At 46.4% G+C, this 25,550-nt stretch overlaps 1 protein-coding gene and 1 long non-coding RNA gene across 10 annotated transcripts in view; one reads left to right on the forward strand and one right to left on the reverse strand.

Moving 5' to 3' along the window:
* Ttc3 (tetratricopeptide repeat domain 3) overlaps positions 1–20,323 on the forward strand; it is a 96,357-nt gene extending 76,034 nt beyond the window's left edge. For 8 of the 9 annotated variants that reach the window (XM_060370793.1, XM_060370788.1, XM_060370789.1 and 5 more), the window contains 11 exons: positions 1,844–1,983; positions 3,501–3,569; positions 5,537–5,633; positions 7,456–7,556; positions 8,158–8,248; positions 8,933–9,034; positions 11,785–12,125; positions 14,463–14,589; positions 14,732–14,866; positions 18,062–18,154; positions 19,046–20,323. In XM_060370793.1, coding sequence (XP_060226776.1) covers positions 1,844–1,983; positions 3,501–3,569; positions 5,537–5,633; positions 7,456–7,556; positions 8,158–8,248; positions 8,933–9,034; positions 11,785–12,125; positions 14,463–14,589; positions 14,732–14,866; positions 18,062–18,154; positions 19,046–19,120 — 1,371 coding nt within the window. In that variant the 3' untranslated portion in view covers positions 19,121–20,323. The remainder of the gene's footprint in view (positions 1–1,843; positions 1,984–3,500; positions 3,570–5,536; positions 5,634–7,455; positions 7,557–8,157; positions 8,249–8,932; positions 9,035–11,784; positions 12,126–14,462; positions 14,590–14,731; positions 14,867–18,061; positions 18,155–19,045) is intronic. The other variant, XM_060370790.1, reaches the window with a different exon arrangement.
* LOC132648614 (uncharacterized) lies at positions 910–3,118 on the reverse strand. The gene is made up of 2 exons (XR_009587056.1): positions 2,809–3,118; positions 910–1,287 (listed from the first exon to the last, which is right to left on the reverse strand). It is a non-coding gene; the product is annotated as an uncharacterized LOC132648614 (long non-coding RNA).
* Positions 20,324–25,550: the final 5,227 nt, after the last annotated feature.

The following is a 25,550-nucleotide window of genomic DNA, read 5'->3' on the forward strand; positions in this document are numbered from 1 at the left end:
AAGAGGACTATAAATCTGGAGTTCCATTTATCTTTAATTCACTGGTCTGCTTAACTAACACCCTTCCGTGTTTACTTTCCAAATTAAATTCCTGCCTGCGTTGAGAGGCATGGTCACAGGAGAGGTCAAACATGTGAGCTCTGTGCTAGGCTCGCTTCTGTTCTGATGGGTCTGTTTAGAACTTTTCTAAACAGCAGTTGGGTTACTTAATTTCCCTAAATCTTAGTCTGCCTCGTACGTGTTGGGAGCTTAGGCACGCAGCCTGTACCAGGTTCCTCTCACGCCTTTTTCTTACTGCTGTGGCTTTGGCTCTGGTGTCATATGATTGCACTCACAATCATGCTAAGTCTAGTTATTCTGTCCCTCGGAGGCAGGTTGGTTCAGTTGCTAGACGTTTGGTGAACGTGTACCCTCTTAAATTGTGAGTCTGAGTTTCTGTGGTGTGTCTATGCATGAATAGGTGGAAATTAAGGATCGTTTCCTTATTATGAAGCAGCTTTGTCATTAAAGGGTGGTGATACAAACAGCACATGAACTTGGGTAATGCTTTCGCTGGCAGAGCTGTGTGTGCATGTGTGCGTGCGCGCACACGGGCTCGCTCATGTGCAGATGTATGCCCAAACACGTGAATTTAATTCTGTCCCTCCTGTAAACTGATCTCCCGTAGGTCCCTTTTGTCAAGTAGGTTCTGGTGCCCTGGCATACCCTGCGGTTGCACACACTCTCCCTTTCAAAGGCTAGGCCCGAGGTGAGAGCGCTGGCTCAGAGCATAAGCAGAGCTGGCTTCCCCTCGCACAGCAAGCAGGTTTATATTGATCTTGGAACTAGAAGTGACCATGTAGGATACAAGAGCTTATTATAGGTATGGTAGGCACGGGGTCGTCTGAGTCACAGTAATGATGTGGCGTGTTTGGAATCAGCAAGGTTTTATTCTCGGGGAAAGTGGGGACAAGACCCACCACAGAACCTCTGTTGATCCTGCCACTTTGGAGAGAGCCTGTGTGTCATCCCTCCAGAGTGGGACTCAGAGTTACAGGAATTGGACTAGTTAGCACATCCTTCTTCAGAAGCATCGAAACCTGGGTGTAGAGGCTGAAGAGGGGAGAGACGGCCACTTGGGTCTGTGTCATTATGACTCGAAGGCTGTTACTTTCTTTTATATCTGTGGAGATTTGTTGTAGGGTGCGTCGCTCTTCTGAGGTTTCTGTAGCTGAATCCTTGTTCTCAGCATGTTCTGAATCTAAGCAGGAAATTCACAATCCGGAGCTCAAGGAAGAAAGTCTGTCTCTAGCAAATAGGAGAACAGAATTTCATTAAGCAACTGTTGGCAGTGGCAGTCACGGGATTTGAGCGTGAACACTGTTAAAATGTTTCCATGTTTCTCGGTTCAGATACTTCAAAAAGCAGCATGTGCATGCATAAGGGAGCTGAGGGGAGTCTGGGGGTGGCACTGAACCTCACCCAGGGCCAGGCACTCAGTCTCCATGCCTTCAGTGGCCAGCCAGAGGTATCCCATTTGTATTTCTAAAAGCAAACAAAAACTGTTGGACTTGCTAGCTAAAACTTGTGTAGATGACTTGTAGGCTAGGGTGCTGCAGGCTGCAGACTGACGTGTCGGTCCTGTAAGCTCACAAGGCTCTGTTCAGCGTCCTCAGTGCGCTGGACAGATGACACTTGGCTGTGCTGTGTTGAGCGTATCCCAGGCCGGAGTACTAGTGGCCCTGCCCAGGACTCCCGCTCCCCGGAGCTTGAGTTGTTGTGCATGCGAAGATACTGCCAGGCTCTTTTTTTCCCTAAAAAGTATTGCTATGATTATTCAAGTATTTTCTAAAATGCTTTTTAGATCTCAAAGACAGAATTAGACTGGTTTCTTCAAGATTTGGACAGAGAAATTAAAAAGTGGCAACAAGAGAAAAAGGAAATCCAAGAAAGATTAAAAGCCCTGAAGAAAAAAATTAAAAAGATTGTAAATACCAGTGAAATGTAAGTAAGAGTTGAAGGATGACATTGTTATTTTAATATCCTGTGGTTTCTGTTTTTTTCCATTCTTTGTACTTAATTTCAAATATGTATTTATAAATAAATACATATAACAAGTAAAAACCTTCATAAATACTATCTTCACAATGGTTTTACATCATTTAAAAAGCATCCAATGAGAAGCTCTCTCACTAAAGCTTGGTCTGAGCTGATATGTTCTCAGGCAGAGTCTATAGAAGAGTAGCCTGGAGCTGAGGTAATAATGGCCCTGCTGCGTCTAAGATTGATCACTATGAGCTTTCTTTCCTACCAGTGCTAGGATGGCTCTAGACTCAAAGTTCTGTCCAGTATTAAGGTTCATGGGTAATTATTTTATTCTTACTTTTATCCTAAGTCTTCAGTTTATTAGCATTTGGTCTTGTGCTATGCAGGGTTTACTAATAATTTCAGGTCTTCTTGGGCATAATTGTCAGAGAGGCTTCATCAGAGGCAGTCTTCATTGGAGGATTGTCCGTGCCCAGATCACAGTGACCCGTGGTCCATGTCTGTGAGGAATTTTCTTGCTTGGTAACTGCCCGCCCACTCTGAACAGCACCCTCCCTAAGGGCACAGACCTGGACCATGTAAGAAATAAGCTCAATGTGAGCCAGAGAGTGAGGCAGAAGGCAGTTTTCTGCGCTGTCTGCTTGCTCATGCCTCAGTCCCTGCCCTGACTTCACACTGTGATAGACTCCTCCCTAGAAGTGGGAGCTGAAACAAACCCCTCCTCTAAGACACCAAGACCACAGCAACTCTTATGGAGAAAGCATTTAACTCGGGCTGGCTTACCATTTCAGAGGCTTAGTCCACGGTCATCATGGTGGGCAGGGTTCTGGCGTGCAGGCAGACAGGTATTGGGGTAGTAGCAAAGAGCTGTATCCTGATCCAGAGAGAGCTGGCACGAACGTCTGACACCTCAAAGCCCACCCCCGTTGACACACCTCCTAACCCTTGTGACTCTCTCAAATAGTTCCACACCCTGGTGACTAAGCATTCAAACATAGGAGCCTACGGGGCCCACACACAGCAACAGAAAGCAAGCTAGAATAGGGCTGAGATTCTCTGTGATGCATTCCTGACCCCTTGCTGGTCCATACAGCACCTTATGATTTCTCTACTTTCTGCTGCTCTGTAACAAGGCACCAAACTCAGGAACTTCAGCTGCTGTGTCTGCCCATGATCCTGCTGTCTGCACTAGGAGCCCAGCTGAGCTGAGCTCGGTAGTCCTACACGAGCCTCTTTAGCTGAGGTTGATTGCTTGTAACACCCGCCCACCAGAATTATGTCATTTGATTGCATTTCATTGGTACAGTGCATTCACAGAAACAAGTAAAACTTGCTCTAAGTAACAAAACAAGACAGCAGGAAACTGGGCCAGTCTGAGTTCATGGGGTGTTTTTGTGGGTATGTGCAGTTTACAAGTCTAAAGTTGTACTGAAAAACCCTGAAAAGTAATGACACATTTCTGAATGCTTTCACAGGTATGCCCAGAAAAATGATGGATTAGATAAGGAATGTGAATCACATCTGGACCAGTCCCTTGGAATCAGGCAACCAAGCTTTAATTATTCTTAGTATTTTTCTTTATACAGTCTCACTAGACTTCTAAGTCTATCATTGCTTATCTGTTTCTCTCAAATAATTCTCAAGGCTTGAATATGTCTTTAATTTCCCATCAGTATAAAAGAGCCTAAATTCATTACTGTCATTTGCTTCTCTTTTTTATTTAGTTGTTTTTGTTTTGTTTTGTTTTAAGTAGGGTCTCAATGTGTAGCCCTGGCTGGCCTAGAATTCACTGTGGAGAGCAGGCTGGTTGTGAACTCATAGATCTGCCTGCCTCTGCCTCCCAAGTGCTGGGATTATGAGCATGTGCCACCTGCTTCCTTTTTGTTTTGGTTTTGGTTTGGTTTTTTTTTGGTTTGGTTTGGTTTGTTTTCCTTTAATTAACTTAAAACTATGAAGCACGATTCTGACCCAGGGTGTGGCTCCGTAGCGGCAATGCTTTCCTGGCATGGACCATGGATAGGACCATGGGAGAGAAAAAAGATCGTACAGGTTGAAGAGTAAAATATATTGATATGAAAGCAAAGGGAGAGTGATGGGGGTGGTTACTGGAGGAAGGTCAGAGGCCAGGGGAGGGAGCATGAGAAGGAGCAGAACAAAGGGTTATGAAAATGCCATAATGAAACTCAGCTAATTTTGAAGAGTTTGGCCATCTGTGTGATCTGTACAGTTTTGTACAGATCACCTTTTTTCTTTTTCTTATAATTGTTCTGTAATGGATTCCTTGCTTAAAAGACAGTGTTTGAGAACAGTTATCAATTGAACTAGATTGTACTCCACTTATCCTTGTAAAGCCAGTGAGCTGGAGCTGGGGAGAGGGCTGCCAGCAAGTACATGCATGGAGACTTAAGGACCTGAGCTGCATCCCAGCATCCACGGGAGCCCTGGGTGTGTTGGTGCCCACCTCCCGGTAACAGGGATGTGGAGGTGGACACAGGAACCTGGAGCTCAGTGGCCAGCCATTGGAGCCCACTTGGTCAGATCCCGATGTCAGTGAAAGTGTAATGCCAGGTTCACGGGACCCTCAGAGACCACCAGGAGACGACTCGATGCAATTGCAAGAGAGCTTTATTACGAGAGCAATCAAACTTGGGACCCAAGTCTCACTGACACAGCAGTAGAGAAGGGGGATCCCGAGCTCTGAACAGGATTTTTAAAGGGAAAGTCTCTAAGCAGGGGGTTTCCATGGCAGCAAGCAGTGGGGCACAAGTCTTGGCGTTATAGAATTGGGTGAAGTTTAGCAGGGCAGGGTGACCTTTTCTGAGGCACACAATCACAATGGCTAAGGCATATAATCACAATGGCAATTTTTCTAAATCATATTTGAAACATTTGGGAGAATTTTCCCACCCGATTCCCAAACGATTCTCATTGATTATTGTCAGGGAGTTTGTCTCTATTTTCTCTGAAGCATTTATTCTGTTATATTTCCTGGAGGCTGTTGCTAGGAGAGTTAACTTTGTTTTCTGCCAGGTGTACATTCTGTGATATTTCCTGGTGCCTGAATTCAGTTCCCGGTCGAGATCTTTATTTCAAAATGGAGTTATGTTCAGGCTAACTTAAACTCTTAAAAAGTACCTTCTCTATAATAAAGCAAAGTGACAGTTCCTGAGGATTCACGCTCTAAGTTAACCTCTGGCCTCCACAGACAGCCATCTTCATCTGTACCTAGATGGGGGGCGGGGGGATGAACACATGCACCGCGCATGGGCGCGCGCACGCGCGCGCGCGCACACACACACACACACACACACACACACACAGCCAGTAAACTGGGGTAGTGCCTTCATGTGCTCCTCTGCACTTACTCCAGATAATCCTTTTTTTTTTTTTTTCCTTATCTTCCTTTGTTCACTTGTAAAATGCAGGGAGCACAGTGAGTCTGAACTGTATGATACCTTATGAGGCAAGACGTTACTCTAAAATGTGCTGTGATTTTGTTTGATGTTCACAGTAGTGCACTCACAAATGAGAAGATGAAAGTAGAAGAGTGTATCAAAAAAGGGAAAGAGCGTTACGAAGAGAGTCGTCAGAGAGCTGTGGCTGCAGAGGTAAGACACTGCGAGGAGCTTCGGCCAAGGTCCTTTGTTGTCTTCTGTGTTTCTTCCCTTGTTAGCATAATGCCGTTATGGAAACTGGGAAGCTGAGAAAAGGGCTATCATCCATAGTCCAATTTCTGAAGAAAGTAATTGTTACTTTTCTTTGCCAAGGATGATGGTTAGTTTCTATTCCTTCTTCTCAGCACCAGGGCCTCATGCTTGCCAGGCAAGCAGACCACTGACCTAAAGTTTTACACTTATTTCAGAGATGTACCCATAAATAATACATCAAATTTTGTAACTTTTATTTAACTTAATAATTTAACTATTTCACATGCTTTTCATGGAATATCTTTATCACGTTTAATCAGGTGATATACCATGAGATACGCCAATATAAACTAATCCTTTAAAAGCCAATTAAAAGAACCCCCTCTGTTGGTAAAGTGCTTGTGCTTGCTGAAAAACAATGAGGACCTGTGTTCCATTCTTAGAATTTGCATTTATTTATTTATTTATTTATTTATTTATTTATTTATTTATCTATTTATTTTTTAAAAAGCTGGTATTGGAAAGCAGAGACAGATTCCTAAGCCTCACTTGCAAGCCAGTTTATTATCCTTTTTACAAGTTGCAGGCTAGTAAGAAACCTTGTCCTAAACAACAAAAAAAGGCAAGTGGCATCTGAGAAATGACATCAAAAATTGTCCTTTGGTCTCCATTTGTGTTTGCACCAGAACCTACTTAAGAAAATATATTCCTGACAAGGGGAGTAACTTATAGTTCTAATCTCAGAAATACCAGGGAAAGTTACAAGTTCAAGGCCAGTACCCATAAATACAAAAGGAAAAGAAATATATATGTGTGTATTTGGGTGTTTGCATTTTTGGGTATTCCTCTGTCCCCATGGAGAGACACACATTAATGTTGGTTTACTATTTGAACAACTGAAACAAAGAAAAATGGATATGTATGTGAGCTGGCTTTATTTTATTTAGTTTCAAAAATGTAATTTGTGATCCTTACTTGAGACCAAGTTCTACTTTATATTAGAGGTATCAATGATTTTTCTGGGAAGCGAGAAGAGGGCTGACTTAGACAGGCTAGAAGTAGCACGATCCCCGTCACTTGTCAGCCACACAGCTGCTTCTGAGCTAGTAGCAGTGTTGCACCAGCCGCTGGCCTCCTCGGCTGCTGCTGTTTTGTGCTGCTTAAAGCAGGTATGGCTAGAGGGCCCTGTGCAGGTACTGACACCTGGGTCACGTCTCCTGCAGTGATTCACACACATCGGCCAGTACCTTGCAGGGAAAGCAGAGGCATGGCCAGAGGTTAGTGCTGCCGAGAGCTCTGCGGAGGGTCTGGCCTGTAGGGCCTGATGTGGCGGGAAGATGGGGACGTGAACCCTGCCCTGTATGAGTAGGTCACCTGGCCTGAAAGGCACAGTTTCATGGCACCAATGCAGATGTTTTTGGTGTCGATTTCAAATCTTCAAGTTTTATTCCTGGGAAAATTACACCATAGTCACGTTCTAATGAGTCTGTCATCATACATTATTTAGAGAGAACAGGAAGGCCTAGAGAAATGGCTTAGTGGCTGCTCTTCTAGAGGACTGGGGTTCAGGTCCCACACAGTTGTGCCTCACAGCTGTCTGGGATCTGACACCCTCACACAGACATGAATGCAGACAAAAACACCAATGCACATAGAATTAAATAAATTGTTTAAAAAAGAGGAAACTGGAAAGTAGTGTATAATGTTTACATGTAAATTTTTCAAATAGTTTCACATTTTTACTTGTCTTATAATATATATGTATCCTTTAATGTATGGACAGGTATCTGTGCTTGAAAACTGGAAGGAACGAGAAGTATGTAAATTACAGGGTATGGCATCACAAGCAGAAGCCTATCTCAAAAACCTCAAGCTGATGAGCAGGTACCATGGTCTCTTAAGTTTTCTTCCCATCATGGCATTTGGAAAATAAAATTAGAAGCACTTGAAGTAAAAAACAGTTATTTAAAATATTTTCCCCCTTCACCAAGTCCTCTCAGAACCTTCCCACCTCCCTTCCCACCCAACCTTATATTCCCCTCCCTCTCTCTCTCTCTTCCTCCCTCCCTTTCATGCACACACACACACACAACACAGTTGAAATGCAAAACAAACAGCTAAGAGACCATTATCACAAAAAAGTAGCAAAACAGCCTAAAAATGAAACCATGAAGTTCATTTTGTGTTGACCAGCCACTCCTGGGCATGAGGTCTGCCCAAAGGTGTGGATGAAATACCCACTGGCCATTGACGATAACTGATTTTCTTTTTTGACATTGGCTATCAGTTACAAGTAGTTTTTGTTTAAGGATCTCTGCTTCCCCAGTGATGAGACTAAAGTGTGCACTACCGTACATGGTCCAAAATTTACATTGTGAAAAAACACTTTTCATTGTGTGTTTGTTTTTGTTTGCCTTTAAGTTCTTTTGATTTTTCCGTCTGTAAAATGGGTATTAAGCTGTCTTCTACTTCTGATATTTTTTAGTGATTCTGCAGCATCTCCTGAGATGGAGTGTGATACACATTCATGGGAATCATTTCTTTCTAATGTAAGAGAAGAAATGGAGAACACAAAGGTAAGCTAGAAAACATGTCATAATTCTACCAAAATCAGTATGGTGGTTTTCATTCTCAGGAGACCAATGTCATAGTTAAATCATTCCTTTTTTTTCTTTTAATGTCTCAGTGGTTTTTCTTTTGTTGTTGTTGTTGTTCTTTTTGAAATTATTAGAATTTGTCATGAAATTAGTGATATTTTTTAATATAATTTCATGTATATTGGTGTTTTCCCGGTGTGTGTGTCAGGTCCATTGGAACTGGAGTCACAGACAGTTGTGAACTGACATGTGGGTGTTGAGAATTGAACCTGGGTCCTCTGGAAGAACAGCCAGTGCCCTGAACCATCTCTCCAGACCCAGTGATATTTTCTTAATTATCTTAGAGCCTTTGCTTAGCATGCATAAGGCCCTGTACACACATCTGAGCACCAAGAGAGGGAAAAGAAAGAATTTCCTGAGGCTTCCCAGCATTTGGAGGATGAGTCTTTCCCTTGCTCACTCTCTTGAGAAACAGTTGTCTTGCTGTAGTGATCCAGGCTGGGGGATCTACCCTGACACTGACATCTTCAGCCTGTCCCCACACTTACGTTTCTTGGGAAACTCTTGGTCATAAGAATTGTCTGATAAAAAGTATTAATTGCAAATATTGATTTTCTTTTGGAATTAGTTAGAAAAACTTCACATTTTCCCTTCTTCCAACAGTCTCAGTTTGAAGACCAAATTAAGGCCATTAAAAATGGTTCTCGACTCAGTGAACTTTCCAAAGTGCAGATTTCTGAGCTTTCATTTCCTGCTTGTATGATGGTGAGTAGATCACATCAGGGTTTTTCTCTTAACTGTCCAAAGTGGTTTGTTTTTACTGTTTTCTGAAAATGGGCATGGGTTTGTTTTAATGTTTCCAGGTTGGCGTTGCTTGTGGCTTTTCCAAAGCTTTAAACATTGTAACATAAATGGATCTGTGTTCTACAGCCAGGTGTGAGAACAGGACTAAGACACCCTGATTTCTGCTTCATGTACCTTAGTGTCTGTTTTCTTTCTTTCCTTGCTGTAGGGTGTGTGTGTGTGTCTGTGTGTCTGACAGACAATGAACAACGTGAAGTCTAGCATGTAAACAGGCAGTAGGGGTAGCAGGTGTGTGTGGCTGAAGCAGCCGTCTCTTTCGCCACCTAGAATTAAACTTCTAGTACTTGGAGGCATGAAAGTCTTGATTTTAGTCTGTTTCTTCATCAAATACAGGCAAACATTGATGCTTGGAAAACATGCGGGACTTTATTAAATAGTCTGGAGTATCATATTTGATTGATAATTTGAGGCATGTCCTCAGTCTTTTGAATAAGAATGCTTGCTGATTTTATCTTTTTAAAAAAAAATCAATCATTTTGTGTTGTCAATTTTGTAGAAGGGCTAACCATAGTTGTCACTTTATTGCATTCTGTGATTCAGACACAGCAAAGGTGAGGCTGTAGGAACCCCAGCTCTAAGGGTCAGTTAGAGGTGGACCTCAGAATGTTGCATGTCGCTGAGGTCCTCGTGCCTGCCTTCCTGGTGCCTTGCACCTTCCTGCTGTCGACACATCCGGTCATCCTGTCCTCCAGCCTAAGAGGCCGTCCTCATGTTTGCCTCTGGCCTCCACCTGAGAGGTTCTGGCTGTTACCTCTCCCCTTCCCCTGCTCCTTTATAATGTGCCAGCGGTCACCTCAGTCCAGAAGCCTTAGTGCCTAATGGCCTGGCTGCTCTTCCAGAGGACCCGGGTTTGAGTCCCATACCCACATTTTGTTCACAACACCTGTGACCCCAGTCAGAGGGTACACAGACGTGCATACAAGCCAAGCGTTTGTGCACATAACATAAAAATGAGACCCTTAAAAGATGAGTGTGTTAGGGGTGGAAGGGGTGGCTCCATGATCGCATTTCTCTCTGCACTATGTCAGTGACAAGGAAGGTCTTTTCATTACGCTTAGAGGTTGCTTCTCAACTTTGTGTTTCCCAAGTTCCTATAGCAGATATGGAAGGAAAATAATTTTGGCTTTTAGTGTAATATTTTACTGTTAACTAATGATCTTACTTTATATAATTTTATAAATACTCAAAAATTTCATATCCAAACTTTTGAGACCTCTCAGTGTACCAGGAACTTGTGTAAAAAAGTGTTCTTGGAGACATTTTTTGCCTCATTTCTCCCTCTTCTGTTCACTAGGTATTTGGTAGTGATCAAGATTAAATGTGGGGGCTGGAGCGATGGCTCAGAGGTTAAGAGCATAGGCTGCTCTTTCAGAGGTCCTGAGTTCAATTCCTAGCATCCACATGGTGGCTCACAACCATCTATAATGAGATCTGGTACCTTCTGCCCTGCTGGCACACATGCAGGCAGAATACTGTATACACAATAAATAAATAAATAAATAAATAAATAAATAAATAAATATTTAAGGAAAAAAAAAGATTAAATGTGGGCTGGGCTGTCAGAGTGCTGGGATTGGGAAAAGACAGACCATAAGGCTACAGCTACACACACACACACACAGCAAAGCAAAGCAAACAAACCACTGATATTTTCCCTAGCCACTAAGTGGGAGTGCTCTAATGACATAGAGCCTTATCTAGGTAGGAAGGGGAGAGGGCAACACCAGGGCAGGAGTGGGTGTGATGCTTGCAGGGCTCCGGTGCCGCAGTGGACAAAGCCCGTGGGAGTGTACACACCGCCTATTCTTTGGGAGCGTGGCAGAACCATCAAGGGCCAGGCAGGCCAGAGTTTGGGCTGGTCTTTAGGCCATTGGGAAGGCTTTGGTTTGGGTTTCCAGTCAGGGCTTGTGAGGGATGAGTGTGTAGAACAGAACTCGAGGGTGGAGCAGGTGGGGGTGTAAGGCCGGGTGGCTCTGCGAGGCTCTGCCCTCAGTGCTGTGTGGAGGAGGCGTGTGTGGCTCGCCAGACTGGGGAAGTGAGAGTGTGGGAAATGTAGGTGGAGGGCGGGGTGAGGAGGCAGCTGCTGAGCCTGGCGTGGAGCACATTGAGGTTGGTTTCCCCAGATCACACAGCAGGTGTGCAGATAAGAATCTCAGGAAATACTCTATCAGGGAAGAGGTGGGCTGGGGAGAGAGGAGCATAGGTTTGAGATCTGGACTTTCAGCAGTGTGAGGTGTGTAGGAAGAGCTACAAAGAGCTGTACAGTGGACCCTGCCGAGAGCGCACATTTTGAAGAGGAAGTGGCCAGCACTGCTGGGCCTCCCTGTTCTGGCCGGGTGGTGACAGCTTTGGGGATGTTGTGGCAGGTAGTCCTGATCAGTTAGCAGGCCCTTGGCTGCCGGGCAGAGTGGAGGGAGTGCTGTCCCTTAGGCACTTTTTCTAATTTTACAGAGAAAGAGGACCGTTGTTGACAAGTCACACGTGTGTTGTCTGTGGGGTTTCCGATGACTGACTCGCTAACCGTTAACCCACTGTATTCAAGCTTGCTGAGCAACACTACCTTGTGGGCGTGCATGCTCGTTTTTTAGTTTTCCTCCTTGTCTCTCACGGCAAGCCCTGAGGGACCCAGCTGTTCTGTCTTCACTCAACAGATCCGCCCTCAGTTCTCCTCTGAGTCCTCGTGCCATGAGGACCTCGGGCTGCTGGCCTCTGGAGACAGCGTGCCTGGAGCAGCCCACAAGGACTCTGACGTGGAGCCTGCTGGTGGCCACACAGAGGAGCTTCCTGAACTATCATCAGGCTCGCCTACCTGTTGGCCTGAATGTGCGCAACAGTTAGAGCGCAAGAGGGCTAGTCAGGTGTCTCCATCAGAACCAGGCCCTGAGGCTGATGAGAAACCATCTGGGCAGGCTGCGTGGTCAAACCAGTCTCCAAACAAGCCGTTGCACAGCATTATTGAACACCTGTCAGTGATATTCCCCAGTTATGCCAGGTGCGTGACTATTAACTGCTGCATTAAGTGTGTCGGGGGGGGGTCATTTTGAGACAGGCTCTCATCACTCTGTGTCCCTGGCTGGCCTGTGATTCAATATGTAGACCAGTCTGGTCTTGGGTTTACAGAGATCCACCTGCCTCTCCTCCTGAGTGCTGATATAAAAGGTGTGTGCCACATGCCTTCCCATTGATTGAACTATTTGTTGGTCAAATAACACCATGGCCAATTAGGGACTAAGGAGACAAGGACTGTTAGTTATTTTGCTGAGAACGATAGGCACTCCATTTCTTGCTTCTTGAGATCATAGTAGGTGGTGCTGGGCACTGACCCAGCGCTTAGTGCACGTGAGGCAAAGGTTCCAACACTTAGGTGCACACCCCCGGCCACAAGTAAATGTAATACTCATATCAAGATGGAAAGCACTGAGCACAGAGTGACCCAGCAGCACAGCCACCTGGACTTGAGGAGCTCTGTAACATGCCAACACTGTTATGGGGTCAGTGTGAGCTGTGAAATGATAGCCCTGTCCCATACAGGAAAGACAAAGCACAGAACACTAACACCAAGTCTGCTTTGGTAGAGGTGCGAGGTGAAAAGACTAGATTGAATTCAATAGTGAGATGTATGCACGTGTTAAAAAAGGATTGTGTGAGCCTCAGGAAGAGCTGCTTGTGCTTGAGTTGGCAAGAGCTGTTTTTAAGCTGAGTGTGTTTGCTCCTGCCTCAGTCCATGCCAGCTTCTCAGTCAGAGCAAGAGACACAGGTGAGGACTGGGAACCCCCAAGAACACAGGGCCGTCTACAGAGCAGCCCTTGGGTCTGCATTGACTATAGAGCAAAGTGTCTGGGGAGATGACTCGCCTTGCTGAGGTACTAGTTGTACAGTTGTGCAAGCATGAGGACCAAGGTCCAGATCCCTTCACTCTCATAAGAGCCGTGTGACGGACAGGCAGACCCCAGCATTCATAGGATGTCTGCCCCATTCTTGCTTGAAAATAAGCTGGAGAATGATTGACAAAGATACCAGTGTTGACCTCTGGCTCTGTATGTGCACACACGCGCACACCACACACACACACACACACAAACTAGCCAGAGGATGTTTCATGTCTTAGTGGAGTCCTGCCCATTTAAAGTAGGTATATTTTCTACGTGAGTATGCTTTGCCCCAACTACATTTCAGGTATATTGCAAGTTCTCTCAGTAGCAATTATCACACCAGTTTCTAAAAAACATTAAGGTTGTAATTTCCAAAAATTACAAATAAAGTTGTCTCAGGCTTACTAACTTGGCCATTTAAGGAATCAAATAGAAAGCTAGGCTTAATGACACAAACCTTTAATCCACCACTCTGGAGACAAAGGCAGACTCTGGCTTTCTGTGAGTTCAGGGCCAGCCTGGTCTACATAGTAAGTTTGAGGACAGCCAGAACTATATAGTGAGACCCTGACTCAAAAAACCAAACAGACAACAGAAATATGTCTAGACTTCTGAAAGTGGGAATATTTGTCCTACCCCAAGGCCATTTACTAAAACAGGGATGGCTGTCCCTTGTGGATCTTCTGGAAATAATAGTTTTTAAATTCTTAAAAAAATAAAATAAAATAAAAAAGTAATACTGAGGATGGAGACCTGGCAGAGCATCTCTTGTTTTCACCAAGGGACCCCAGCACCCATATGGCAGCTCACAACCCTCTGTAAATTCAGCCCCAGGAATCCAGAGACAACGTCCAACCTCCACGAGCATCAGGCACACCATGGTACATACACATACGTGTAGGCAAATCACGCATCCAGATAAAGAAGTAAAATACACAAACCTTTAAACAATAATAAAAGTAGCCAGGTACCATGGCGCACACCTATAACCCCAGCACTCTGGAGGCAGAGGCAGGCGGATCTCTGTGAGTTTGAGTCCATCTTGGTCTACATAGTGAGTTCCAGGCTAGCCAGGGCTATTCACTGAGACCCTGTTGCAAAAACAGGAAATGTAATATTGAAATGTTTTAAGAACTTGTTTAGTTTTTTTAGTTATGTGCATCTGTGTATGGGTGTGTGTGTGAGTGTAGGTGCCCGTGCATACCCTGGAGCAGGTGGTTGTGAGCCTCCTGGTGGTTGCTGAGAACTGAGTGTGAGTTCTCTCTAAGTGTGGTGTGGGCTCTAGCTGCTGAAGTACTTCTTGAATGCCGGTACTGAAACTGTTGATTGCCTGGGGAGAGTCATTGTACCTTCAGACAGTTTTTTCTCTGTACACTTGTCACAGTTAACTATGATCGGCAGGTCACTTTTTAGTGCTGATGACCTGATATTGTCACTTACTCACTTTTCTCTCTCAGCACTGAGCTTGCTGGTTTTATTAAAAAAGTTCGAAACAGAAACAAGAACTCCCTCTCGGGATTAAGTACTGAGGAGATTGTTGAGAGAGTGACAGAACACATTCTAGATGAACAGAAAAAGAAAAAGGTAGGATTTCATTTTGTGCTTATTTGTGAAATGTGACAATAAAAAGCTTCAATCCACACCATAGTGCACAGAGCGGGAACTGAAGCAGTGGCCATCTTGTAATGCTCTTCGTTGTCCTCTGTCCTCCTCATCACCCCTGTAGCCAAATCCAGGGAAAGACAAGAAGCCATCCGAGGCTCACTCTGCTGCTGCTGTGGCCAGGTCCTCCCAGAGCCCACCCTTGGCAGCTGCTGGACTATCGTCCAAAACCAAAGGCCAGAAGAAAGACGACAGCCCTGTGAGTATCACAGAGAAGTGAATTGCTGGTTTCCGCTAATGAAGAGCAGGGAAGGAACAATTTTAAATGGTGTAGCCCTTTTCAGTTTAAGGCTGTCTTTATTTAAGACTACAATTAGAAACCAGCCTTGGCTGTATTTGAACATATGTTCATATCTGGGACTTGGGACAAAAGCCCCTGAATACAGGTAACAGCTCTGACTGTCCTGGGCATAACCTGGCTTATTGCTGCAGATGGTCAGGTGTGTTGATTTTGTCTATCAAGTGGAAAAGCAGTGCTTGGAAAATTTTATTCTGGGTAACCAGGGACTTAACGTTGCTCAGTCCTCTGATGGGAGTTGATGCAGTCCGTGAGGCTGTGGCATGGCCCCGCTTGCCGCTTCCCTCATGTGCCTGGAGGAGGTACTAACTGGACGGGCCTGAAATTTGACGTTACTAAAGTCTTGTTTTCCTTTAAGAAAATAAGATATTCCTATGTTTACAGAGCATGTGTGTTGAATTGTTACTGTAGCTGTATCTAAATTCATACAGTTCTGTAACTGTTCGTATCTTACAGCCAAATATCTAAGGCATGAGTGTTAGTGAGCCCGTGAGCATTTACCTGTGTGCAGCTCTGGGTGTCTCCTTAGCAGGCACAGCAGCCCGTCTTCACCACAGGGACTGTCTGATGAGGGAGACATACTGAGGGCGGACCTGTGGGCCCCTTCTGTTTATCTTGCACTTTGATGTAGACCCTGGTTTGCCCACGTCTGCTGCTGTGCTGTACATGTCAGGGTATGTTGTTGGCGCTGCGAGCCTCCACAGCCTCATCTGGGCCAGCAGCACAAGACACACAGTGCTAGCTTGTTGCCTAGAGCTAGTACTGCACACTTGTGAACTTGGCTTTCTTCCTCTTGTGCTTTTTTCCCTACTGCCCTGTGGAGCTTTCCACTCCTCCCCACTGAGCTCTCCGAGGGTCACGTCGCCACCTCCCCAATGAGAATGCCCGTGGGTGCTCAGGGCATTCCCACAAGACCTAGCTCCAGCCCTGACTTCCAGGGTGTAAGTGGGTCACATCCTCGTGGCCCTCCAGCCATTTGAGTTCTCAGGACATTTGCATTTTTAGAAGGGACTTTGCACACCCCTCAAGTCGACCAGGCAACCAGATCAAGGGGGAACTCTTTCAGTGATGAGTAACATTACTTGTCACCTGATGAGGTATAGACTCACCTGGAGACAGGCTTGGCCATGCCTGGAGAGAGTAACTTGATGCCGCTCCATCTGCTTAGGAGACTGATGGAGGAAGACTATGCTTTTGAGGCATCCTGGCTCCTGTCTCAAAACCTACCCTTAACCAGAGTTACCACATGGGTATTCACTTGATTTACTAAACTTGATCTAACGTATGGTTAATCTTGCACAAACTGATTTCGGGGCCTGCAGACTTGCTCCGTGGTTAAAAGCACACGCTGTTGTTGCAGAGGATCTTGGTGGTTCTGACCCCGGTTCCAAGGGGACCTGGTGCCCACTTCTGGCTTCCCACTAGCTATGTGCACACACACCATAGCTAAACACGAGTCTTTTTTAAAAGGTATGCGCTTGAGTCATAAACCTCGCATCCTTGCTGGAGGGAGGTCGGGTTCTGTTGGTTCTTAGACATGTGCGTCCTTCTCCACTGGGAGCCAAGTTAACTGGAGGTTTGTCCAGGTCATCCTGCCCGGAGCTTTTCTGACCTTACCCTACTTCCTAGGGCTAATGCTCCCTTCCTTCCTTGACCTTGGGTCCTGGGCAGCAGTAGAGCACAGTGAGCCACTGCAGCTCCTGCCTCGTATCAGCCTGGGCCCTGTCAGCACTCAGGGAAGACAGCAAAGCCCCTCAGAGCAGTTCAAGGTCCGCACAGCTTCCAGGCTCTGCCTGCAGTGTGAGCCCTGGTCAGTTGCTTGCAAGTGCTTATGGATGGGTTTGGGGCCATTGTCCTCACGTGTTGCTGAAAACCAACACCAACAGGACTCCTTTCTTGCTTCTGAGATGCTCGGAATTAAATAAAAGTAGAAATTAGTGTCAACTGTAGGTAAGTGCTGTGACCCACAGGTGTGGCCTAGTGCTGTAGGTGGACTTGTCTGCTGTCCTGTAGAAAACACTGTGTGCTCACCAGTGTGTACACGGAAGGCCAGAGATCTGTTCATCTCCATGTGCAGTGCTGCATAATCTCTTTATTGCTCTTACTGAGTGAGCCACCAGTATGTTCTGATTTGGCTTGTACTGATAATCTGTGCTTAGAGAAACCTTAGGAAAAAAGAAATCTGTCTTCTCCAGGGGTAACCCTGTTAATATTCTGTATATCAAAATCTTTTCTAGGTATATCTATAGATACATAGTCTCTTTATTTACTTTTATTAATTACATAATAAATATTGTCATCATCTGTACTTATCTGGTAGTCTGTTAAAACCTACTTTCTGTCCCCATTTATCAATGTTAAATGTTACACTTGGCCATAAGATAGTGTTTTGTATATGGGTATGCCATAGTTCAAGTCCCTGACCAGAGCGTATTAAGCAGTTTATACTGTCATGTTTTTAGTATGTGTTGGGATACAGACATTTACAGGTTTGTTTTGTTTTGTTTTTGCTTTTTTCTGGCACTTCATTAGCTGTTGAAACAGTTCCCTCTGAGAGAATTAGGACTTTATACTTTCCTTCTGGGGGTCATGTTTTGGGACAGGGTCTCTCTGTGTGGTCCTGGATGTCCTAGAGCTTGCTGTGTAGCCCAAACTGGCCTCAGACTCACAGAAGTCCTCTTGTCTCTGCCTCCTAAGTATGGGGATTAAAGGTGTGTTTATGTTTTATTTCTTATTTTCTGCTTTTTTCTTAGAAGCTATTTTAATAATTTCTATTTTTATTTTATGTTCATTGTGACTTATCTGCATGTGTGAGAGAATCAGATCCCCTGGAACAGGAGTAACAGACAGTGGTGAGCTGCCAAGTGAGTGCTGGGAATTGAACCCAGGACCTCTGGAAGAACAGTGCGTTTAACTGCTCATCTTTCCAGCCCCTTAGAAACTATTTTAAAAGATGCCATTTTTCATTCTGTTCAAACATAATTGAAAAATAATGTGCCACCTTTTGTGACAGAAACATCTTTAGGCCACTCGTGTACTAAATCATGAGAGCTTGCATCATAAAAAGTTAACTTTCAAACATGTTTGTCTCCACAGGCGCCAGAGGCAAATTCTTGTGAGATCTGCCATGAGATGTTCAGGTCAAAAAACATGCGTGTGCTCAAGTGCGGGCACAAGTTTCACAAAGGGGTAAGAGCTGCCTTTTACTGTCTTCATAGCAAGCTTCTCAAAAATAAAAAGGGGATTTTTCCTACTTGTTGCCCAAACTGTTTTTAGTTTGTAAATTTCCACATGTTCATACACCTATGTTAAAAAGGGGTACTCAGGAAGCGCGTAGGGTCCTTGGAGCAGGGGTGTCTGGAGCTCTGTGGACGACTCTGCTCACTGTGCCGTGGGCGGAGGGTTACAGTTTCTGCAGACCTGTGCTGGCTCAGACTCAGCAGTCTTACTCCTGGGCAGCGGTTTTCACCTGACCAGATAATAGACAGTGCATGGCGTCTGCTCGGTGCCGTCTCTAAAGCTGAGAACACGGCAAAGGCTAGACTGGGGTGCTCTGTGTCCTTCAGGACCTGACTGTCTCGATGTTCTGGTATTGCTGGATCAGGACAGATCCGGTCTCCACTGTCTTAGTTTGTTAACCCCCAAGAAAGGGTGAAATAGCAAACACTCAGTAGAAGGAAGTGACAAGCCTGCAGAGCCTCCTTCAGATATGGTACCTCATGCTTTCTGTGCCTGCCTGGCCATGTGACAGCAGCCTGCCAGCCAGGAGCACAAAACCAAAGCCAGGAATAGACACTGGTCTATTTTGTGGCCACAAAACTGGCAAATCAGTGAGGGAAGCTGGAAGAGCCCAGACCGAGGCTAGAATGCTAGGGAGGCAAGGCCTGAATCATGAGTCCAATTCTGGAGCACAGGACTTTTGTCCTGAGAGTCCATCCGTGCTCCTCCGTGAGCAGACACTGATGTCTTTTAAGTATTGGACAGCACAAGCCTCAGAGGTCTCCAGAGTCCAGTGGTTTGAGAGAGCCAAGGGCCCGTGTGGTCCTGGAGGCAGTAGCTGATTGTGTTTCTCGTTTTCAGTGCTTTAAGCAGTGGCTTAAGGGGCAGAGCACATGCCCAACCTGTGGCAGTGGGGACCTGCTATCAGAAGAGTAAGCCGCTGAAGAGCCGGTGCCTCGCACATGGGAGCCGCCTTCCTGTTGCTGCAGGTCGTCTCTGCGCTAACGCACACACAACACACACTTGCTTGAGTGTCCTGTTGTCCATGTCAAAGCAGCACTCGCAAGAGCTCTTACTTCGTGCATCACAAGGCCAACAGAGTCAGTCTCTGCAGCTGTGTGCTGAGCGTCTCAGAGCCGTGCTCAAGTTGTGAAGATGCTTACCCCTCCAGTTCTCTCCTGGAACTGTAGAATCCTCTTCATGTGATCCAGTTGTTCCACCTTTTGGAAATCATTTGTAACACTTTGTTTGAAGACAAGGCTTCTCTGTGTAGCCTTGGCTGTTCTGGACTTTGTAGACCAGCCTGGCCTTGAACTCCAGAGGTCTGCCTGCCTCTGCCTCCCAAGTGCTGGTGTTAAAGGTGTGCGCTGCCACCAGCTTTATGAAATATTTTTTAATTCCTATCAGCTAAGAATTTTTCTTACCTTGGAAAGAGGCTGACTGTTCACAACAGGCCCGCTTGACACACTTAAGATTCCTGTGCTGGTCTCTTGAGTCAGTCAGCCAGTGCTTGCAGATGTCCAGCCAGCTAGTGCTGAGCACAGGAGCACTGTGTAGAACCTGTCAGCATCATTCTCCTTCCTGTATACTACCACCAAAAGAGAAGTATGCCAGACAGTCCTGAAGTGTTGCTGTTAAAATTGTTCTGTGTTTGACTTTTGTGTAAAGTGATGCATGCGATCCTGTATTCTGGCTGAAAACAAACTAGCTGCATTAGAAACTGTTCAGAAGCCGTGTTTCTTAGTGACATGTAGGCAGTGGCAGCTGCAGAAACATCAGCCCTGGATACATTCTCTCAAACAGGAAGAACAAAAAAGGTTTCCAGCGGCATGTTCTCTGTCGCCTGTACCTGTGTACCTGTGTCCGTGTGAGTTGTAGTGTCTTAGTGACTTTGTGTATAGCTCGCTCCTTACTCTAAGACATTCTCCACGGTGATCCCTGAATCCTGGTCGACATGTCCCCACAGTTGAAAGCAGGGCATCCTAGTGTGCACAGGGCCAGTTTGTGGTATCGGCTACAGAGAAGAGTAGCTGTGGAGAGAATGAACGTCTGTGTCTGTGCTTCACTTCAGAGCCTGTGAACATGCCTTATACTTGTCCGGTTCCTGTCAATAAAGAACATTCTGGAAGTTTAGCAGTTCACTGTCGCCCTTGCCCATCCTTTCCAGGTAATTTTAATTGCATTCTCCTTGAAAATTCACGGTTCTGGCTTTATTTGGGAAAAGCAGGCATGCAGCATCTGAGAAGTCTTGACCAAGGATCTTGGGTTATTTTAGAGTGTAGATCACAACATTCCTTTGTGCCTAAATACAGCTTGCCAAACGAGTTCACAAGACTGACTGTTTAAATTTGTGAGTAGAATGTTTATGCAGAAATGACAAAGTTGACTGTTCAGGCCCAATGAAGAGCTTTCTCCTGTGGACACTTGCGAAGATGCTGAGGATAACTGCATTTCTTGGGAGTTTGTTTTTAAGGCACTTGTGGATTCACAGACTGCCGAAGCTGATTGATAGTAGCTTTTTAAAGGCCCTTTTTGGTATGCTGAGCACTGATAGCTTATTAAGGAAAACAGTCTATTAATAAATTTATTTCACTAAGTGTAGACACTCCTGTTGGACAGGACAGTTGATACCAGATGTGCCTGTCCTAGAACAGAGTTGAAGACACATCTTTCGGAGTGTTTCTGTACCAGATGCTGCTTTCACAATCTTGAGTTGGGACTCATCACTCTCTGAGGATGTAACCTCCTCATGGGCTGCTGCTGCTGCTGCTGCTGCTGCTGCTGCTGCTGCTGCTGCTGCTGCTGCACTGCATCCCAGCACTCAGTTCTCAAAACCTGGAGGAGCGAACAAGGTGCACACACTCCTTGCAGAAGGCTGAGGTGCTGACAATCCTCCACTCTTAATCCCTGACCCCACTTGTATTTGTCGTTCTGCTAGTCCCTGTCTCCATGATGGCAACCGTGAGAAGCAAGCACAATTTTAAAATAAAACTCTTTCAGGTGTATTCAAATAACATATAACTTGAAGCAGTGGAATGGCTTAAAATTTTCTCTCTGGGGCTGGAGAGATGGCTCAGAGGTTAAGAGCAGGTCCTGAGTTCAATTTCCAGCAACCACATGGTGGCTCATAACCATCTATAATGAGATCTGGTGCCCTCTCTGGCATGTGGGCACACATGCAGGCAGAACACTGTATAAATAATAGAGTATTAAAAAAGAACTACAAACAAATTTTTAAAAAAAATCTCTCTGAAGTGTTTAACCTGTGTTGTGATTAGTGGATGATTACTTTGTAACTCAAGATGCTCTAAGGTAAAGTGAGAGACTATATTGTGGAAGCAGATGGCCCGAGGGATCTCACACCACAGCTAGAGCAGCAAGACTAGTTCAGTCCCTTAGTCATGGCTCAAGTGGATTCAGGGATACATAAGAAGGCAAAGATGGAAACCCTTTGTCATGAGATCATATGCTGAGCTGAAGACAGGCAGGCAGCACCAGGGCAGCACAGTGGCTAAGAGCAAGGGCCAGACTTGCTCTTAGAATAGGTGGTATTGATGAGCAGAGTGTGTGTTCTAAGCATGTAAGAAAATGCCGCGGCCCATCGTTCTGTATAGTTTGCAAGTACTAGTGAGCTGTGTAGGAGAGATGCCAGATGCAACTTGTCCCTGAAGGAGTAGCAGATAACCTGAGACACATGGACCTTCGCTGAAGGGGAACTGGCCATTGCCTGTAAGGTATTTAGGGTCATCCTGACGCTGCAGAGAGGTTTTGTTAGGTCAAGTGGTAGCACTTTACTGCATGGTCTGGGCCAGAACTGGAACAAATTGCTCAAAGTCATTTTGAAAAATGTTTTCAGCTATCTTTCAGTCCCGAGCCCAGGACACTGATCCTGATCTTTTCTGTAACAAAGGATCGTCTCACCTGTAGTTGTCCCAAAGTGAGTGCTTGAGCCGGCTTGTTGAGGATGAAGGCCTTTGCACTAGTGCACTGGAAGGCCCTGGCAGGGCTGGTTCAAGGGGCAGTGGCTGGGTGAGCCAGGCTTCTTGGCTGAGGGAGAGCTATTCTTCTGCCTCTGCCTTATGTGGTTTCACTGTCCCCCCACTTTAAAGAAAAAAAAAAAAAAGGAAATAGCAAGAGTACCGTAATTCTAGTCAACTGAAAAAAAACAAAACAAAACAGTGAGTAGTAGGACTGTCCATCAAGACTGGTTAGCGTAAAGTCAGAAGGACTTTGGCTACATTGAGAAGAATAGTGTTGGGGAACCTTTAACCCGACAGCAGTTCCGGGTGGGCCGGCCCTAAAAATGTGCAGTCAGATAATGCTCTTCCGGACAACAAATTCTTAGGAAACCATGAAGGTAAAGGCGGGTAAGTTGGATCTCAGTGTTGAGCTCCTTAGTAAGTTCCTGCTAAAAACTGAAGACAGGGCGTAAAATGAAGAGGCAAAGGCGGAACAGCTGTTCCACAAGTACACAAGTGGGTCCTACACAGCCTGACAGAAATGAAGACCTTCCCAGGATGGTCGTACACTGTCCTGAGCTTTCATGAGGGCCATCTGTCTGCCTTTGTGACGGTGCGGAGCCCTGGAGTCCATTCCATCTGACGGCCAACAAGGTCAGCTAGTCTGTTCTCAGAGGGTCTGTGAGCCAGTGATCAAATGCACCTGCTGCTAACACCCGACTACTGCATTAAGAACCGGAGCAATTGGTTAATGCATTGCCCACGTCTCTGGGTTGTTAGGACACAACATAATGGGTTCTGTGTTCATGGTGTCACACTGGGAGTACAGAGTCATCAGTGGAGAGGAGAAGTGGCCAGGTAACCTCAGAGCCCACAGCTGGTCCACGGGACTGCAGGTGCCCGTCTCCTCCCACATGGAAGATGGTAGGTGACGCCCCAGCTGAGGGCATTTTCTGCTGGGTGAGCTGTCCAGCACGCTCCAGCTAAGAAGCCATGCTGTCCTGGAAGGATGGGCCCACCATTTTCTGAGCCAGGACAGCGCCTGGTTGAGAGGCTTCTCATGGTTCCTCGGGACCCTCCGTGTCTTGGCAAGAAGCTTCTGTGAGAGCAAGATGCTGACGCCGTGATGGCGGTAACGCATCTTGTCCTTTGAGAAGAATGACTAGGCCCTGGGTCCTGTCAGCCTTTCCAGCAGAGTGGAAATTGCCATCCCCTGGCACAGGGTGCTTCAAAGAGAAGCTTGCACTTTCTAATGCGCTTTTGTGTCCAACAGACTGTCATTGTGTTCAGCAAGTACCTTGAGGCGCTCGTGAATAAACCCTGGGCTGCTTCCTGAGGTCTTCCCCTTCATATTCAAAAATTATGTGTAAAGGCATGCTGCTGAATTCCTGTAGTCTCCGTTTCAGCTTCTATTTATTTGGTGTGATAGAAAGGTCTTAATTTAGATCTTCCTGCCACCGGTTCCAAGAACTTCGCCGCCAGCTCCAAGTTCGTGTCCTGAAGTGCCACCCCACTCCGGTGGGGCCGGCCAGCAGCCTCCGAGAAGAGAAAGCAGTGAAACAGACGGGCATTGTGCTTCCAGACGCTGGCTGCTGCCCAGCGCCAGCAGGACTCCGGCTTGCTTCTCGCCCCTGGGGAGGCCGCATTGCTTTTGCTTGCAGAGGCACAACTACCCCTGTCTCCAACCTGCCACACTGAAGCCGTAGCCACGCCACCCGTTCCCTGGGCCTTCTGGCATGGAGGGAGGCTGTCCTTCCTCATTCCCCATACTGCTGTACCTCGGGTCCTGGTTCTTGCATCTTGTATGTTCCTTGCAGTGGCCATGGAATGCCCTAGATGGTCTGGGAACAAACCAAGTGGCCCTGGTCACCGTGATGACTCACAGCACATTGACTCATTCAGCTATCAAATCTGCCACAGGCAGAGAGCACAGTTCTGGTGCCCCAGTTAGGACAGAACAGATGAAAAGGAAGGACTGCAGCATTCCAGTGGTGAGGCTGACATCAAGTAGGACAGTAAACAACATGATATGTCCCTGGTAATCCAGAGTAGATGGGACCAGAAAAGGGGTGGCCCACAGGGTGGGGTAGGGTTCCAGCTTTGCACAGAGGCCAGAGGAGGCAGCATGTGATAGCAGCCTGGAGGAAGGGCGGGGGCAGTGGAGGTGACAGAGTGGGCAGACTTGGGGCCATGAGGGAAGCTGCCAGGGTAGCAGAGCCTGCCAGTGTATTTGGTAGATTCTGTAGAAGCGGGGGCTGCTGCTAGGGAGAGTGGGGTGCTGGAACACAGCCTGGCAGCGGCAGGACAGAGGCCTCTCCGTCAGTCTGTTGGCGAGCTCTCCTTAAGTGGCAGGGCTGCACGTGACCTTACCCCGTGGCACTGGATGGCAGTGAAGCAGAGACCGTTCCTGGCGCGTCTCCTCCCAGCCCTCTCACACCCTGCTTCTGTTGCTTTTTCTTTCAGTTACTTGAATTCTGGGCCAACACGATTGGTCTGCCCGGCTCTCCCAGCCGCCTCTTCATGGCAGCAGGCAGCAGTCTTTTCTCTCTGCCTCCTCACACTCGTCTTGCTGTGCACAGCAGTGTCTGGGGCAGGAGCCAGCTCCCTCCTGCACACTGTCCTTTCAGCGTGGGGCCTTCACACTCGTGCAGTGGGGGGTAAAAATGGGCCGTGCTCATAGCTGCTCAGTAAACAAAGTACACAGGCTGCAAAACAGTAAAAGCTATGTAACAGAGCTGGCAGCCTCTGCATCTAGTGACCCAGGCCCTCGTCACTGTGCTGGTCCCCTCGCTGTCTTCCAGCAGCAGATTAACTAAGGCGTCTGGGGACACTGGGCCGACAAACATTGTGGCATAAAGTGCCCTGTCCGTACCTGTTAGCGGAAGAAACAAACCTAACGTCTAAATAACTTCCCGGAGTCACCTGCTGAGCAGATCACTGCTCTGGCCCTCAGCTGCAGACCACTGCTCCCCTCCAGCCCAGCAATGCTTCCCCACTGAGGAACAGTGACAGAGTCCTGGATCCCAGGCCACTGCTCTTGGTCCACATCGCTGTCCATGGTGTCTGACCCATGCAGGGCTGGCTGCTTAGGAAGCCATAGCTTTGCTTTCTGACCCGTGCTGCCATCTGCTCTCAGGCTGCTTTGCATTTTTCCTAAGTTCTTGGCTGCCTCCTCCTCTGCGCTTCTGCTTTCTTTCTTTGCACTTTGGCTTGTCCATACGTGCTTTTAGCTTGTTCTCATGGGCTCCAAACCAGAGTTAGCTTTATTCCTGACCCTAGACTGAGCTTCCCTAACACGTATGCCTTCTTACTTGACTTAGAACCCTGTATTGCTAGAGTGCATGTTCCAGGGACTCCTGAACCTACCAACACTTACCCACCCGAGCAAGCTTTGTGATGTCAGAGCA

This window comes from Meriones unguiculatus, chromosome 17, assembly GCF_030254825.1.
Source record: "Meriones unguiculatus strain TT.TT164.6M chromosome 17, Bangor_MerUng_6.1, whole genome shotgun sequence".
Classification (NCBI taxonomy): domain Eukaryota; kingdom Metazoa; phylum Chordata; class Mammalia; order Rodentia; family Muridae; genus Meriones; species Meriones unguiculatus.